General features: G+C 50.4%; 1 protein-coding gene across 6 annotated transcripts in view; it reads right to left on the bottom strand.

The window, feature by feature from the left end:
* LOC122383716 (serine/threonine-protein kinase mig-15-like) overlaps window positions 1-18,188 on the bottom strand; it is a 396,652-nt gene that overhangs the window by 194,044 nt on the left and 184,420 nt on the right. For 4 of the 6 annotated variants that reach the window (XM_043370438.1, XM_043370439.1, XM_043370441.1 and 1 more), the window contains exon 14: window positions 8,585-8,866. The exons of the other annotated variants lie outside the window; for them this stretch is intronic. In XM_043370438.1, the coding sequence (XP_043226373.1) occupies window positions 8,585-8,866 (282 nt within the window). The remainder of the gene's footprint in view (window positions 1-8,584; window positions 8,867-18,188) is intronic. 6 annotated transcript variants of the gene reach the window in all.

Raw genomic sequence — 18,188 nt, 5'->3', positions numbered from 1 at the left:
CCCTACCACTACCCCTACTACTACTCCTACTACTACCCCTACTACTACTCCTACCACTACTACTACCCCTACCCCTACTACTACCCCTACCCCTACTACTACTCCTACCACTACCACTACCCCTACCACTACCCCTACCGCTACCCCTACCCCTACCCCTACCACTACCACTACCTACCACTGGTTCATGTCAGGTCGCATAATAATTGGATCCAATAAATATTCTTTTTTAATTAGACTTTAAAAGTGCTTCTAGTCCTGCTCCTATTCGTGCCATTCCATTACCCTTAATTGTATTTGTCGGAAATGGCGCTTTGTGACAAATGTGGCGCATTGCGGCAAACACAGCGCATTTTCAACCGGTAATTGAGCATGCATCTTTGCACTAAATTGCACCCATATCGGACCATGTTTGACAAAACTGTGCGATTTGCGGCAAAAATGACGCCTTGTGACCAATGTGACGCCTTGCGGCAAACTCGGTGTATTTGGAAATTTCATCACAAACTGTACCCATTTAGCGACAATCAACACATTTTTTCGCCACTTTTCATTCAAATTAATAACTTGCCCATCCGCCAATGCAAGGCACCCGCCGCCGATCGGCATGCATTTAGTTCACAAAGTTTGTCGACCCCGGCTCTCAATGAAGATCTACGAACCGATCAAAATTTCATTGGCGTTGTTCCAGCGCGCCCCACGCGCGAACCGTGCACCCCAGCGAGTCGAAACCTAGAAAAGGCGCTGACCCGCTCTGTCACCTAGAAGGCGTGCAAATTTCAACCCCCTACGTCGTACCGTCTGCCCTGAAGCCGTAACAAATTGAACCCACTACACGGCGTGGCGGACACACACACACACACACTCACAGACAGACGGATTCTGTTTGAATAGTAAGTTAGACAAGCGGCTGCGCCACTTGCTTTGCTGCGTGGTAGGAAAAAATTGCGGCACCAGCCAATTTGCTTTCGAATGGCGTTTGATTCATGTCGATGTGTCGTCTAGAAGCATAGATATGGACGGAAATGTGAAGAGAATTTAAATAAGAACTGTTCTGAGGGCGTTGTTGGATGAAATTTGGGTGATACGGGGTCAAGACGGGTCAAAGGGGTCAGCCCCGGTCGCTTTGGGTCAGGCCAGGTCACATAGGTCACCTCTCGTCCGCTGGGATCAGCCCGGGCCACTGTTCTGCTTTTGCCTCCACCACTACCCCTACCACTACCCCTACCCCTACCCCTACCACTACCCCTACCACTACCACTACCCCTACCACTACCCCTACCACTACCACTACCCCTACCCCTACCACTACATCTACCCCTACACCTACCACTACTACTACCCATACTCCTACCCCTACCACTACCCCTACTACTACCCCTACCACTACCCCTACCACTACCCCTACTACTACCCCTACCACTACCCCTACCACTACCCCTACCCCTACCCCTACTCCTACTCCTACCACTACCCCTACCACTACACTACCCCTACCACTACCCTACCACTACCCCTACCCCTACCAACACCGCTGGGTCATGTCAGGTCACAGAATAATTGGATCCAATCAGTACTAAAATATCAGACTTAAAGTGTTCCCAGCCCTGCCCCTATGCGTGCCATTCCATTACCCTTACTCGATTTTGTCGGAAATGGCGCTTTCTGGCAAATGTGCCGCATTGCGGCAAATGCGGCGCATCTGTACCTGTTGTTTGAGCATGCACCCTTGCACCAACTTGCACTCATATCGGACCATATTTGACAAAACTGTGCGATTTGCGGCAAAAATGACGCCCTGAGATAATTGCGGCGCATTGCGGCAAACGCGGTGCATTTGCAAACTCGTATCACAAACTGTTCCCATCGAATGAAAATCAGCACATTCTATCGCCACTTTTTATTCAAATTAAAACTTGCCCATCCGCCGATGCGAGGCACCCGCCGCCGATCGGCATGCATTTAATTTAGTTCACAAAGTTTGTCGACCCAGGCTCTCAATGAAGATCTACAAACCGATCAAAATTTCATTGGCGTTCTTCCAGCGCGCCCCACGCGCGAATCGTGCACCCCAGCGAGTCGGAACCTAGAAAAGGCGTTGACCCGCTCTGTCACCTAGAAGGTGTGCAAATTTCAGCCCCCTGCGCCGTACCGTCTGCCCTGTAGGCGAGGCTAATTGAACCCACTACACGGCGTGGCGGACACACACACTCACACACTCACAGACGGATTCTGTTAGAATAGTAAGTTAGACAAGCGGCTGCGCCACTTGCTTTGCTGCGTGGTAGGAAAAATTGCGGCACCAGCCAATTTGCTTTCGAATGGTGTTTGATTCATGTCGATGTGTCGTCTAGAAGCATAGATATGGACGGAAATGTGAAGAGAAATTAAAAAAGAACTGTTCTGAGGGCGTTGTTGGATGAAATTTGGCTGATACGGGGTCAGTACGGGTCAAAGGGGTCAGCCCCGGTCAGTTTGGGTCAGGCCAGGTCACATAGGTCACCTCTCGTCCGCTGGGATCAGCCCGGGCCACTGTTCTGCTTTTGTCTCCACCACTACCCCTTCCCCTACCACTACCCCTACCACTACCCCTACCCTACCACTACCCCTACCCCTACCCCTACCACTACCCCTAACACTACCCCTACCCCTACCCCTACCCCTACCACTACATCTACCCCTACCACTACTACTACCCATACTCCTACCCCTACCACTACCCCTACCCCTACTACTACTCCTACCACTACCCCTACCCCTACTAACACCGCTGGGTCATGTCAGGTCACAGAATAATTCGTGCCATTCCATTGCCCTTACTCGATTTTGTCGGAAATGGCGCTTTGTGGCAAATGTGGCGCATTGCGGCAAATGCGGCGCATCTGTACCTGTTGTTTGAGCATGCACCCTTGCACCAAATTGTACCCTCATCGGGCCATATTTGACAAAACTGTGCGAGCTGCGGCAAAAATGGCGCCCTGTGACCAATGTGACGCGTTGCGACAAACGCGGTTCATTTGTACAATCTTATCACAAACTGTACCCATTTAGCAACAATCAACACATTTTTTCGCCACCATTTATCAAAATCAATAATTTCACCATCCTTCAATGCGAGGCACCCGCCACCGATCGGCATGCATTTAGTCCACAAAGTTTGTCGACCCCGGCTCTCAATGAGGATCTACGAACCGATCAAAATTTCATTGGCGTACTTCCAGCGCGCCCCACGCGCGAACCGTGCACCCCAGCGAGCCGAAACCTAGAAAAGGCGCTGACCCGCTCTGTCACCTAGAAGGTGTGCAACTTTCAACCCCCTACGATATACCGTCTGCCCTGTAGGCCGGCTAAATTGAACCCACTACACGGCGTGGCGGACAGACAAACAGACAGACGGATCCTGTTCAAATAGTAAGATAGACAAGCGGCTGCGCCACTTGCTTCGCGGCGTAGCCAGAAAATGCGGCACCAGCCAATTTGCTTTCGAATGGTGTTTGATTTAAATTGATCTGTCGTCTGGAAGCAGAGATATGGACGGAAACGTGAAGAGGAAAATTTTGAACATACCTATTCTGAGGGCTTAGTTGGATGAAAGTTGGGTCATGCGGGGTCAAGTCAGGTCAAGTTGGCCATCTCTGGTTACACTGGGTCAGGCCAGGTCACCTTCGGTCAGGCCAGGTCGTATAGGTCACCACGTCACATTGGATCGGCCTGTACCACACTTCTACTACTTCTACCCATACAACTACTCCTACCACTACCCCTACCCCTACCACTACCCCTACCCCTACCCCTACTACTACCCCTACCACTGCCCCTACTACTACCCCTACCACTACCCCTACCCCTACCCCTACCACTACCCCTACCACTACCCCTACTACTACCCCTACTACTACCCCTACCACTACCCCTACCACTACCCCTACTACTACCCCTAACACTACCCCTACCACTACCCCTAATACTACACTACCCCTACCGCTACTCCTACCAATACTACTACCACCACTACTACTGAGTCATGTGAGGTCACAGATTATCATATAAACTGATGAACTAAAAAAAGAGTTCCTAACCGTGCTCCTTCTCGTGTAATTCCATTATTCTTAATCATATTTGGTGGAAATAGCGCCTTGTGACGAATGTGGCGCGTTGCGACAAACGTGACGCATTTGTACCTGTCATTTTGACATGCATCCTTCCACCGAATTGCACCTTTATCGGACCATATTTGACAAAGTTGTGCGATTTGCGGCAAAAATGGCACCTCGTGACAAATGTGGCGCACTACGGCCAACGCAGTGCATTCGGTTAAGCGCATTGAAAACTGTCTTTATTTACCGAAAATCAACACCTTCATTCGCCTCTGTTTATCAGAATAAATAACTTGCCAATCTGCAAATGAGAGGCACCCGCCGCCGATCGTCATGCATTTTACTTGCAAAGTCCATCAAACCCGGCTGCCGATGCCTTCAAGAATGAGCAAAATTTGGGAAAAAATGCTCCTTATTCCAGGGCGTGCCACGTGCGATCCATACACCCCCCGGGACTCGAAACACGACACTGCACGTGCGCGTGACGTCATCAACGCCCTGCGAAAATTTCAGCCCCATCGACCGCACCGTTTGACCTGTGCACGGCGTCAAAGCACCCCTCTGCACGGTGCAAACAGACAGAAACACAGACAGAGTTTCATTTCACAAATAGTATAGTAGACAAGCGGCTGCGCCACTTGCTTTGCTGCGTGGTAGGAAAAAAATTGCGGCACCAGCCAATTTGCTTTCGAATGGTGTTTGATTCATGTCGATGTGTCGTCTACACCTTTTTAGGCGCAAGTTCAAAAAGTTAAAGACCAAATTCAAAAAGTTAAAGACCAAATTCAAAAAGTTTACATTCGAAATGCACGTGAACGTTTTGAATTTGGTCTTTAAATTTTTGAAATTGCGCCTAAAATGCTGTAGAAGCATAGATATGGACGGAAATGTGAAGAGAATTAAAAAAGAACTGTTCTGAGGGCGTTGTTGGTTGAACTTTGGGTGATACGGGGTCAAGACGGGTCAAGGTGGTCAGCCCCGGTCGCTTTGGGTCAGGCCAGGTCACATAGGTCACCTCTCGTCCGCTGGGATCAGCCCGGGCCACTGTTCTACATACTTTTGCCTCCACCACTACCCCTACCACTACCCCTACCACTACCACTGCTCCTACCCCTACCCCTACCACTACATCTACCCCTACCCCTACCACTACTACTACCCATACTCCTACCCCTACCACTACCCCTACCCCTACCACTACCCCTACCACTACCCCTACCACTACCCCTACCCATACTCCTACCCCTACCCTACCACTACCCCTACTACTACCCCTACTACTACCCCTACCCCTACTACTACTACTCCTACCACTACCCCTACCCCTACCCCTACCCCTACCACTACCCTACCCCTACCCCTTACCCTACCAACACCGCTGGGTCATGTCAGGTCACAGAATAATTGGATCCAATCAGTACTAAAATATCAGACTTAAAGTGTTCCCAGCCCTGCCCCTATTCGTGCCATTCTATTACGCTTAATCGTATTTGTCGGAAATGACGCTTTGTGGCATATGTGGCGCATTGTGGCAAACGTGGCGCATTTTCACCCGGTGATTGAGCATGCATCTTTGCACCAAATTGCAACTTTAACAGACCATATTTGACAAAACTGTGCGATTTGCGGCAAAAATGACGCCCTGTGACCAATGTGATGCCTTGCGGCAAACGCGGTGCATTTGTAAATTCCTATCACAAACTGTACCCATTTAGCGACAATCAACACATTTTTTCGCCACTTTTCATTCAAATTAAAACCTGCCCATCCGCCAATGCGAGGCACCCGTCGCCGATCGGCATGCATTTAGTCCACAAAGTTCTTCGACCCCGGCTCTCAATGAAGATCTACCACTGCACCGAAGCGCTCCCATGTTAAACCAATGGAGACTTTGACGTTTTTCCAGCGCGCGCCACGCGCAAACCGTGCACCCCACCGACTGCAGACCCAGCAAAGGCACACGCCCGAAGCGTCGTCTACGCGGTGCGCAAGTTTCAGCCACCTCCTCGCAACCGTTTGACCTCCACGCGCCGATAACTGACCCCATGTCACCGAAAATTTCACCAAAACTGCCAACTGCAATATATTGGGGAGACCAAGTGCGGACACACAAACAGACAGACAGACGGATTCTGTTCGAATAGTAAGTTAGACAAGCGGCTGCGCCACTTGCTTTGCTGCGTGGTAGGAAAAAATTGCGGCACCGGCCAATTTGCTTTCGAATGGTGTTCGATTCAAATCGATGTGTCGTCTAGAAGCATAGATATGGACGGAAATGTGAAGGGAATAAAAAAACTGTTCTGAGGGCTTCGTTGGATGAAAGTGGGGTGATACGGGGTCAAGACGGGTCAAAGGGGTCATCCCCGGTCACTTTGGGTTAGGCCAGGTCACCTAGGTCACCTCTCGTCCGATGGGATCAGCCCGGGCCACTGTTTAACTTTTGCCTCCACCACTACCCCTACCACTACCCCTACCACTACCCCTACCACTACCCCTACCCTTACCCCTACCACTACCCCTACCACTACCCCTACCACTACCCCTAACCCTACCCCTACCCCTAACACTACATCTACCACTACCACTACCCCTACCACTACTACTACCCATACTCCTACCTCTACCACTACCCCTACTACTACCCCTACCACTATCCCTACTACTACCCCTACCACTACCCCTACCCCTACTACTACCCCTACCACTACACCTACCCCTACCACTACTCCTACCACTACTCCTACCACTACCACTACCCTACCCCTACCCCTACCCCTACTACTACTACTAAAACTACCCCTACCCCTACCACTACCACTACCCCTACCCCTACCACTACCACTACCTACCACTGGGTCATGTCAGCTCACATAATAATTGGATCCATTTAACTTTTTTTTTAAATCAGACTTAAAAAGTGCTTCTAGCCCTGCTCCTATTCGTGCCATTCCATTAGCCTTAGTCGAGTTTGTCGGAAATGGCGCCTTGTGACAAAAGTGGCGCATTGCGGCAAACGCGGCGCATTTTTACCCGGTGGATGAGCATGCATCTTTGCACCAAATTGCACCCACATCGGACCATATTTGACAAAACTGTGCGATTCGGGGCAAAAATGACGCCCTGTGACCAATGTGACGCCTTGCGGCAAACGCGGTGCATTTTTATACTTGTATCATCAACTGTTCCCATTGAATGAAAATCACCACATTCTCTCGCCACTTTTCATTCAAATTAATAACCTGCCCATCTGCCAATGCGAGGCACCCGCCACCGATCGGCATGCATTTAGTCCACAAAGTTTGTCGACCCCGGCTCTCAATGAAGATCTACGAACCGATCAAAATTTCATTGGCGTTCTTCCGGCGCCCGCCACGTGCCAACCGTGCACCCCAGCGAGTCGAAACCTAGAAAAGGCGCTGACCCGTGACGTCACCTAGAAGGTGTGCAAATTTCAACCCCCTACGCCGTACCATCTGCCGTGTAGGTGAGGTTAATTGAACCCACTACACGATGTGCGGACACACAGACTCACAGACAGACGGATTCTGTTTGAATAGTAAGTTAGATATAGATTTTACATTTGGTGACCTCTGGTGACGACCTGACCTTTGACCTGACCCAAAAAATGGCCGAAGTGTTTTCGTCCTTATTTTGGACGTTCTTTCGATTGCCGCTTACCGCGTGTCGCTACGTGGCCCAGGAGCCGAGTTAGAAGGGGGGCGGGGTGTTCAGACACCCCCCCACGGCCCGGCGCGGAATCTCAGAGCACCGGCCCGGCGCGGGTTAAATTTAGTAGCAAACTTGCAATGAACCCACGTTTTGAGAAAAATGGCGAAATTTTAGGAGCTGAGGTGGTTTGGCGCCAGCGGCAAGAAATGCAGATTGCAGACTTTATGGGACACGGAGCACCGGCCAACGACAGCTGAAACAAGAAACTGAACCAGTAACAACCAGTAAAGGCCTGGCTACACTAAGCGTTTTCTGCGTGCGTTTTTTGCGAATTTGCGTGATTTGCGGAATATCGTTCTAGAAAGAAACGACATTACGTTTTTGTTGTATGTTTTTCATATAAACTTTTAATTAACGTAAACGTTTTATTAACTTTTATATAAATATTAAAGAAGTTAAATTAATAATAACCTTTTTTCTAGAACGATATTCCGCAAATCACGCAAACTCGCAAAAAACGCACGCAGAAAACGCATAGTGTAGCCAGGACTTTACAGGTCATCGCAGAGAGCGGGCCGCCAACCGTGGCGGATGGAGCGCCACTGCCGCAGCAGCCCAGAGGCATCCCACAGCGCACCTCAAACAACAGAGCTCAGCGCACCCCACCGCAGCAGCGACGCGCCTCTCGGCCAAGCAGTGCTGTTAGTTGAAGCAACTCTACCGCTACTGTCACAGCACACAGACGACGAGGGGGCAGCAGTCGGCGGGCGGCGCCATCCACTGTTAGTAAGCGGCGGGAGCGATCGCAGGCCGGTCACCTCGAACGGGGCGGGCTCCGAGCATGACTTGGCCAGGCCGGCGGCGCCGGCCGCGCTGCGCGTCGCCGTCAGCTCCAGGTCCGTCTTCTCTCGGCGGCGCACCCACTGGCGCAGTCGGCCGGCCGTGCCCGGCTCGGGCGCCTCCCGGGAGCGCTGCGGCGCCGCCGACACGGCTGACTCTGACTCCAGCCGGCGGTGACGCCGGGCCGGCCCGCTCACCGCCGGGAAGAAGCGCTTCATGTCCCAGTCACGCAGCAGTTGCTCGTGTTCAGAGAAGCGCTGCTGTTAACGGACCGAGCGGCATCAGGCGGGCTGCACCGCGGGTGGTCGGCGCGCCGGCGCATAGCCCGCCAACGCAGCCGGTACGACTGTTTGACGTTCTGCAGGCCGTACGCCGGCGTCGACCGCCACCACCAGCAGCAGCACCACAACCGTCACTGCCACCACCACCACCACCAGCACCACCAGCAGCAGCAGCACAACTAGCAGCACACATGTCCAAGGAAACTCCCAATTTTTGTTTACCCTCGCTCCCCTCACCGGTTGAGTTATAAGAAAACAAGCATTAGTTTGAACAAAGTTTACGTACAGTCCTTAACACATTGCAATGTACGGATTATTTCTCCCACAAAAACAGTAATAGTTACCTACTGCTAAGGGTTGACTATTCAATAATGGAAGCGCGCAATGATATGCTTCTGTACATGCACACATTTTTTTGTGTCCTCACATACACCGATGTTTTTTTTTCTTTCCAATGATGAAGACCAGATATATTCAGCGACATTCTGCCCTGAGTTTTTTTTTTCCAAAGAGACCACCTAAACGTATGGCGCAGCATTAAAGGGATTATCAGTTTTTTTTTTCCTAAATTTCGGAGTTATTCAGTGAAACGTGTTAAGGTGGCTGAGGCCCCAGTCCGAAGTCATTCGTCTCAAAATTGTCTATTTTTGGAATGACGGCCCTCCAAAATTCGGTTCATCTGCCAGCCGCTACTTTTGACGGTCTACACAAATAATTTCCCTACGAGCCCATAGCTTAACCCTCGCATGTGGCCCCCCACATGGGGATGGACCCCTCCCCATGGTTTTTCGCAAATAACTCGCGTAAAACGCGGCCGATCGCGACGAAACTTGCAGTACCCTCGAGTTGATCAATTTTACACCTACTCTGAAAATTTCATGAACCTGACCTAAATGACCTTTGACCTGTGACCCTTTTCTCGATACCATGTTTGGCCGGAATCGCGATTCAGCGTATGTCAGCTCACATTATCCGCACATTTCTAGTCTTTTTGTGATTATAAACGTCCAAACATGTGAAATGATGTTCGTCCCATGCATTACGGTGGGTTTCAACGTCACCTGAAGTTCAAATTTTTCACCTGATTTCACCTGAAGGTCAAATCAGGTCACTGACCTTTGATGACCTCGGTTTCATTTCTTTTTTCATTCATTTGAAAAGCCACACACAGGTAAAACCCATTGACGGTGGTCCTCATTCACACGATCATTCATTCAATACAATTAAATATCCAGCAAGCATAACATTGATGTAAAACTAAATGTTGGAATAATACAACCGGAGCAAAGCAGACTTCGAATCATTAAAAATGTCAAAAGACGGATGAATGAGTAAAAATGCGTTAAAAGCACGCGGCAGCCGAGAAAAGAGCGCGGACATCGATGTAGTTACTCTGCCGGGCGGTACAAAGAAAGTCCTGCTCCTGGGCTACGGGTCGCGCGGACCGGCACACGCAACGAAAAGTGACCAAGAAGCAGCGAACTTTCCCGATAAGACGACACACATAAATGACAGATCTAAGGCGGTACGGCGCTTCTCAAGTGGAACGACTTTATAAAACATGCACAGCCCCTCATAATCAGTCATGTCAAAACGGTCGCGTCTCGTGCCCGCCAAAAATTAACTTTTTTCTAGTTTTACATGTTTCTAGGGTAGTTTTCGGGCTGATTTCGAATTTAGCATCCATTTGAACCTTTGCTAAGTAGTTTTAGTGCCTTCGTAACATGTTACGACGTCGTCAGTGGTAGTTGACACCTATGTACTATGTATAGCCGGCAGGACGCCTAATGGTTGACCTGACCAGACCTGACCTAAATGAATGAAGACATCATCTGTAATCAAAACTAACATGAAATTCGTGATAGGCACCCCGGAAAACCCCGTATCAGCTTCACTTTACGAAGTTCTAGCAGGTCCCAATTTTCGCGACTTTTGGGTCATTGACCTGACCTTGGAAGGTCAATCAATGACATAGGACCTTAAAATTGGGTATCATCGGCTTCCCATCGTTACGGGCAACACGCTCCACACTCGTTTTTTTCCGCGAAGCTCTAGCTCGATCAGGGGCCAAACGGCAAGGGGGGGGGGGTCCAACCGACCCCCCCCCCCCCCTACACGTTAGAAGCTGACAAACGCCGCACACATGCAAGAGTTAACACTAGCTGGATAATTCTAGATATTTTTTTGTGCCAAATAGGGCCGGCCGCATACCAGATAGGGCCGGCCGCAATGGCCGTTCAGCATTACGTAGCGAAAGGTAAAAAAATCTGGAGACACTTCTACATTTTAAAAAAATTGGCAGCACGCGGCACCAACAACCCGGAGTCAGTTACGCGCCACCCGCGCGCGCGGCGGTTCTTCGCGATTTGAATTATCCATTAAATCGTTGGTTTAGTGCATTAACCCTCGCCCCGCTGGGCGGGCAATTTGCCCCCTCCCCCTGTGGTTTTTCCTAAAAAGTAAGAAAACGGCGACGCGCAGCGCCGCCAAATTTCAAGTACCTACCCGGGCATCAATTTGACACCTTCACACAAAATTTCAAGTCTTAGGTCACCTAAGGTCAGGAGTTATTGAGGTCAAACTGAGGTCATGTTCGAGCAAAAATGAGCAAAAACATGAAATATTGACACGTTTACAAAAGCTACAGTTACTAAGCAATTTCAAAGTTTTTTATATGGTCATGTAGACAAAAGGCGGCGCTACAATACTGCTATCTCGGATTTTCAAAATTTTGGGATTTTGACCCCCAATAATAAAAAAAAATTATTTTTAAGAAAAAAGCAATAAAAAATGCAAAATTTTCCGAATATCGAAAAAAAACCGGAAGATATGTGACAGTCCCTGCGCTCTTATATATACTATACATACCAAATTTTAGATCGATACCTCCTTTTTGGCCAAATTATAGCGAAAAAAACTTCAAAGTTCATGACGTCAAATTCATTAACTCAATTTTCAGCATTTCTAGACCACGTAGCGCGAAACAAAGACCACCATTGAACTCTCCGTGACGAACTGCATCGGATCGATACCCATTTTATGCAAAAATATCAACTTTGAAATTTGACCTAATTTTTTTAGATTTTTTTTCGAATGGATGAATGGGTGGCTATGGGCCCGGGTGCCACGCTAAGCACTGCTTGTTGCGAATGACACCACGGACACCACGGCCTTGCCAGCGCCCGGTTCACCGGTGATAATTTGGACCGAAAGTTTAACGTGCCGCAGGTAGATGGCGGCACGGTCCTCCCGGGTCTAGCGTGGCCCTGTCTCGCCAGTTGCCAGCTGGTTTAATATAGGAACGCGGGTCAAACGGTGTGGAGCTTCCCGGCCGCGAACTCGCTGCCACCGAGTTAGGAGACGGATGACTTATCCATTAGGCCACGGGGAGGACCTAGTGGAATTTGACCTGACCTTCACCAGAACATAATCTAAACTGACCCCAAAGGCTGCCTGACCCACATAATCGTATTTGGCATATAAAATGGACCATAAAACATGCATCACATATTTTCATAATGTGACCTTCATTGACCTGACCTCTGTGACCTGACCTGGTATCAGTGACCTCAAATAGCAAAATATGTGTTTGATGAACATTTCCCCATCGATGATTTACATTGAAATGCATTTTACTCGAGTTTACAACGCATTTCTTGAAATACCCGTAAACGATGAAAATTCGACATTTGACCTGACCTATGACGCCATCGGTTTGAACTACGTTGTGGTAGACTGAACCTACTCGGGCTTGGGGTCTGGGTACGCCCGTGATTCCACCCTCGGTGGGTCGCCTGGAGCCGCCTCTGGTGACCCTGCCTGGGGCATGTGGACCGAGCCCAATACAGCCAGTTCAGAGCGGACCGCCGTGTTTGGAACAGTGGCGACGAGGTGCTACGAACCGGGCCAGGGATCAGGGATGGCTGGCATTGGTCGGATACCAGAGTTTGATCCGAGCTTGGAGAGCTTCGGTACCTACACACGCCGCGTGGAGCAGTATTTTATTGCTAACGGCGTGGAAGAAGAGGAAGATGTGCGTCGCCGGGCCATTTTCCTCAGTGCGGTTGGTGTGACTACCTTCAGTCTCTTAGAAGACCTGATCGCACCTGCCACAGTGAGCTCAGTGAGTTTCAAAGACATCGTTCAGATTTTGCTGGAGCACTTTGAGCCTGAGCAATCATCAATCGCTGCAAGATATCAGTTCAATCGTGCAGTTCGGGACCAGGGAGAGTCTGTGTCGGCGTTTGTCGCCCGGTTGCGCCATTTAGCGAAACCATGCCGGTTTCTGAGCGCAACAACGGACGAAATGTTGCGGGACAGATTTGTGTGCGGTCTGAGGAATGAGCCAGTTCAAGCCAAGCTGCTCAGAGAGGCGAATTTGTCGCTTGCTTCAGCCATTCAAATCGCTCAACTCAGCGAATCGGCAGTTTCAGACGCCTCGCAGTTCAGCGGAGCGTCGGACTCCTTCGGGGGCGGCTCTGGAGATGACGTCATCGGCTACCTCGGCCGGGGTCGCGGCGCCCGTGGCCGCGGACAGCTGCGTGGTGCCGGGGTCGGTCAGCTGCGCGGCCCACACAGCGTCTCGACGACCGGGGTCAGCGCATCGACAGCGATGGGAGTTTCAAGAGGACGGTGGCAGGGCCGCGGCGTGTTCGTCTCGTCTCGCGGTGCAGATCGTCGACTGCTGGACCAGACGCAGTGCCGTCGCTGCCTGCGACAGCACGCCGACTTCGAGTGTCCGGCACGGCAGCTGCGCTGCTACAGATGCCACGCCGTGGGTCACTTACGGGTGGCCTGTGCGCTCAACTGGATGACGCCGCGAGTGCAGCATCTCAGCGATCCGGAGCTGGAGGTGGCTGTGACCCGGCGTGACGACGGACTCGGTGGAACGGGCCAGGGGGATATCGTGCCGGGAGCGTCGGCGCCCTCGGGCGGTTTGACGCCGCACATCGAACCGGACCCAGTCGACACGTTTCGAGGTATGGCCACTGGTGGGGAAAATGTGTCATATCGAAGGATGGAGAGGAATGTCGAGAGCGCTGATGTGGACAAGGGTGATGAATATTTTTTGTTCCGTTCTCAGGACGCCGATATGTCCGAGAAAAGACCGCCGATGTATGTTGATGTATGTGTAAACGACACACCTGTTCGTTTGGAGCTTGATACCGGAGCAGCGTTGTCTGTATGTTCGGAGGATGAGTATAGGAGAATTTGGCCGGAACAGGGTCCGATGATTCAGCCATGCAACAAGGTTTTGCGAACGTACAGTGGGGAGCTGTTGGGGATTAAAGGACAGGCGCAGGTTCGAGTCAAGTATGGGGACCAGATGGCTGATCTGTCTATTACCGGGGTTACATGAGCAAGTAAATGCGTATCAGGAACGGATTTCCTATTCGCTCACCATTGTAGTCCGTTTTTAATGCGTATTAACTCTGCTCATGTAACCCCGAGCACTGATTATTCTGCGTGGCTCGGGTCCGTTTTTGTTTGGCCGTGACTGGTTGGCCAAACTTAGGCTGAACTGGCCGGAGATTTGTCACGTGTCGACTGATGTTTCCATTGGCGAGTTGGTTACTGAGTATGCCGATGTCTTTAGTTCCGAGTTAGGACGGTACACTGTCGAGGCAGTCAGCATCGCAGTTGACCCGGATGTGCAACCGAGGTTTTTCAAGCCTCGTCCCGTGCCGCTGGCGTACCGTGAGAAAGTAGAGCGTCAGCTGCAGGCCGAGCTTGACCAAGGGTTATGGGAGCCGGTGCGAGCAAGTAGGTGGGCGGCGCCGCTGGTCCTCGCGCCGAAGTCTGATGGCTCAGTGCGTATATGCGGCGATTATCGCCTGACCGTCAATAAAGCTGCTCCCGTCGAACAGTACCCGCTGCCGCGTTTCGAGGAGCTGGCGACTAAGCTTCAGGGTAGCACGGTTTTCTCGAAAGTGGATCTAAAGTCAGCGTATAATCAACTGACACTTGACAAAACTCGAGAGAGTATCTCACAGTAAACACGTCAAAGGGGCTGCTGAGGCCGACTCGGCTTGGATTCGGTTACTCATCAGCGCCCGCCCTGTTTCAACGAACCATGGAGACACTGCCAGCAGGCATTCCGGGCACCGCGGTATTCTTAGACGATGTGGTCTGCTCGGGAAAGACACTGCGGGAGCACAATGTAGCATTGCGGAAGGTGCTGGATCGGGTCCGGGGAGCGGGGCTAAAACTGAACAAGAGTAAATGCGTTTTTGGCGCGAGCAAAGTAACGTATTTGGGGCACCGAATTAGCGGACAGGGGATCGAACCGACCGACGACAAAGTCAGGGCGATTACCGAGGCGCCAGAGCCCCGAAATCTGTCTGAACTCCGCTGCTGGCTGGGGCTCATCAACTTCTATGGGAAGTTTTTGCACGGACTGGCCTCCGTTTTAGCCCCCCTGTACGCGCTCCTGCGCAAAGACATAGTGTGGAGATGGACAGATGTAGAGCTCCACGCTTTTCAGAACGCCAAAAAGCTCTTACAGAGCCCCCCAGTGCTCGCACATTTTAACCCCGACCTGCCTATAGTGTTGGCATGTGACGCAAGCCCGGTCGGTATTGGGTGCGTTCTCAGCCAGAGAACGCCCTCGGGTGAACGACCAATCGCGTTTTTCAGTCGTACCCTCAATGAGACGGAACGGCGCTATTCGCAGACGGACCGGGAAGGTTTGGCCGTGGTAGCTGGAGTGAAACACTTTCATTTTTATTTAGCTGGTAAGACGTTTGTGATTCAGACCGACCACAAGCCACTGTTGGGGCTGATCGGGGAGCAAAAGCCACTGCCAGTAATGGCATCGCCTCGGGTGGTCAGGTGGGCGCTGATGCTAGGATCGTACGACTACCACTTACAGTATATACCGGGCACCAAACAGGTGCACTGTGACGCCTTAAGTAGGCTACCGATTCCAACTGGTCATAAAACAGAGTCCAATACCAGCGGAAACGATTCACTTGATGGAGTTCTTGACTGAGTCGCCAGTCTCCGTTGATCAGATTCGCAGCGGTACGGCGCACGACCCAGTACTGTCGAGAGTACTGCAGTTTGTCAGAGACGGGTGGCCGCAAAGCACCGTTTCACTTGGACCAGATTTTCAGCCATTTAAGAGTCGAGAGGCAGAGCTTAGCATTCAGGATGGCTGTATACTGTGGGGTGCGCGGGTAGTAGTCCCACCACAAGCCCGAACACAGGTGTTAAAAATGCTCCACGAGGGGCATAAAGAGGAATCCCGAACGAAGTCATTCGCGCGCATGTATGTATGGTGGCCGAATCTTGATGACCATATCGTTTCGATGACAAAGCAGTGTGATGTGTGTCAGGAGCACCGCGCGGGTGTACCTGAAACGCCTATTCACCCGTGGGTGTGGCCGTCCCGACCGTGGGAACGGGTACATTTAGATTATGCTGGGCCGATGTCGGGATGGATGTTCTTGATTGTAGTTGATGCTCATTCCAAGTGGATGGATGTACAGGGTGGGGCAGAAAGATTTACCTGTTTGTTTTCAGTCCATTACTTAACCCTCGCACGACCAGGCCATTTCTCATAACACGAACGACCAGGGGGGGGGGGTTGTTACGACCCCCCCCTGGCGTTTCGAAACGGAAGGTCGTAGAGCTTAGCGGAAAAAACCAACGGATTGCTCTCAACGAGATCTCGCGATTGATGGTATATTTTTTGGTCCTAGGTCAACATTTGACCTACTTTTGACCGGTCATAGGTCAAATTTTCGGAAAAATAGACTTTTTTCAACTTTCGGCGGCGATTGCGGCAAAACGGCGGGAGATATCGACTTGAAACCTTCACTATCGTGTTCCTTGATCAATTCTCTATCGTTTGGTATGTATTTCGTTTCCCTAGCTCTAAAAATGGCGCGTTGGGAGCGCCGGAAGTCGGCAAGGTCACAGTCGGCGGCAGAAATTCGAAAAATCAAAATTTAAATTTTTGAAATTTGATTGTATTTTTGGATTTGGGAGGTCCATTTGCTCCCTATAGAAGCTAATATTGCTGCATATTCCCATTGAGGTGACAAGAATTAGCAAAATAGTGGTCCGGGCGCTTTTCAAAAATAGTACCGGACGCTGTTCCTCTTGTGACGTCATAGCTCCGTGACCTGACCTGACCCGGTCAAATTTCTTATACCATATGATAGCCAATACTTGCCCCAACATGCATGGGAAGTTTCATCACGATCCATCAACCGATGTCCGTACCACCGCACTATGGTTGGAAACGGCCTCACGGATGGCCGGGGGTCAACGCGAAAAAATGTTTTGCCCATAACTTGTTAATGCGTAGACCGACTGCGATGAAACTTTGCATAGGTATACCAGTGTCTTTCGTGCATCATACAGTAACTCAGAAATGACGAGGTCACGTCACGTCACGCGTGTGTGACGTCATCATTGCAAGTATGTCATAAGTCGCCTATGTCTTTCGTTATGTTATCGATATCGTGAGGCATTTTGAACATGTTTTGAATACTGCTATTACTGAATGGATATTGTTGTTATGCTTTAGGGCGAGAAATATCAACGTAGTGACGCACAGTGTCTTACTATTGGTCATAAAGGGTCACAAATTTGGAGAAAGAGTATTTATGATTTTTTTTTTAGATTAGGCAAAAAAGTAAGAAATAAAATGACGATCAAATGACAAAACATGCGTCAGATTAACCCGGCAGTTGCTGGGGTATTTCCCCATCCGCCGTTTGCCGGGGGGGGGGGCGTTCAACGCCCCCAGCCGATAACTCGCGAACAAATAGGCGCAGCGAAACGCACGAGGCGCGGCAAACGAAAGAAGAACGCGACGAGACGATTCACATGAATACTTTAAAGCTGAATTTCGAGGTCACAGGTCGGGTCAAGGTCAGGTCAAACACTTGAAATCGGGCTTTCAGTAGCATGGACTTTAGAACCTCGCAATCGGTGCCTCGCGTTTCGCGTTTCGATTATATCGTCATCAGTTGGTCCTAAATAAATTCAGTCATCAGTTGGTCCTAAACAATCTGTCACAACTGTCACAACTGTCACAACCCTTCATATAAGTGCTAAAAGAGTGTCAGATCAATGTAGGGGTCAGTCAAGCATAGGCCACTGGCCAGGGTCAAAGTCAGGTCAATCAGGTAAGCACATAACCCCGAAAATTAAAACTGGTACCTATCCGCAGCCCATGCATGACACATGTTTTATGGGTACTTTTGGGCGTAGAACACGATGGTGACATTCATTTTATCATACGAGTACGTGGCTGGTTGAAAAAAGATCAATTTCAGAAATGCATGCG

The sequence above is a fragment of the Amphibalanus amphitrite genome, unplaced genomic scaffold (assembly GCF_019059575.1).
Source record: "Amphibalanus amphitrite isolate SeventyFive unplaced genomic scaffold, NRLGWU_Aamphi_draft 000171F_arrow, whole genome shotgun sequence".
Taxonomy (NCBI): domain Eukaryota; kingdom Metazoa; phylum Arthropoda; class Thecostraca; order Balanomorpha; family Balanidae; genus Amphibalanus; species Amphibalanus amphitrite.
The sequence above is the reverse complement of the archived record's forward strand: the minus strand, read 5'-3'. Positions and strand labels throughout refer to the sequence as shown.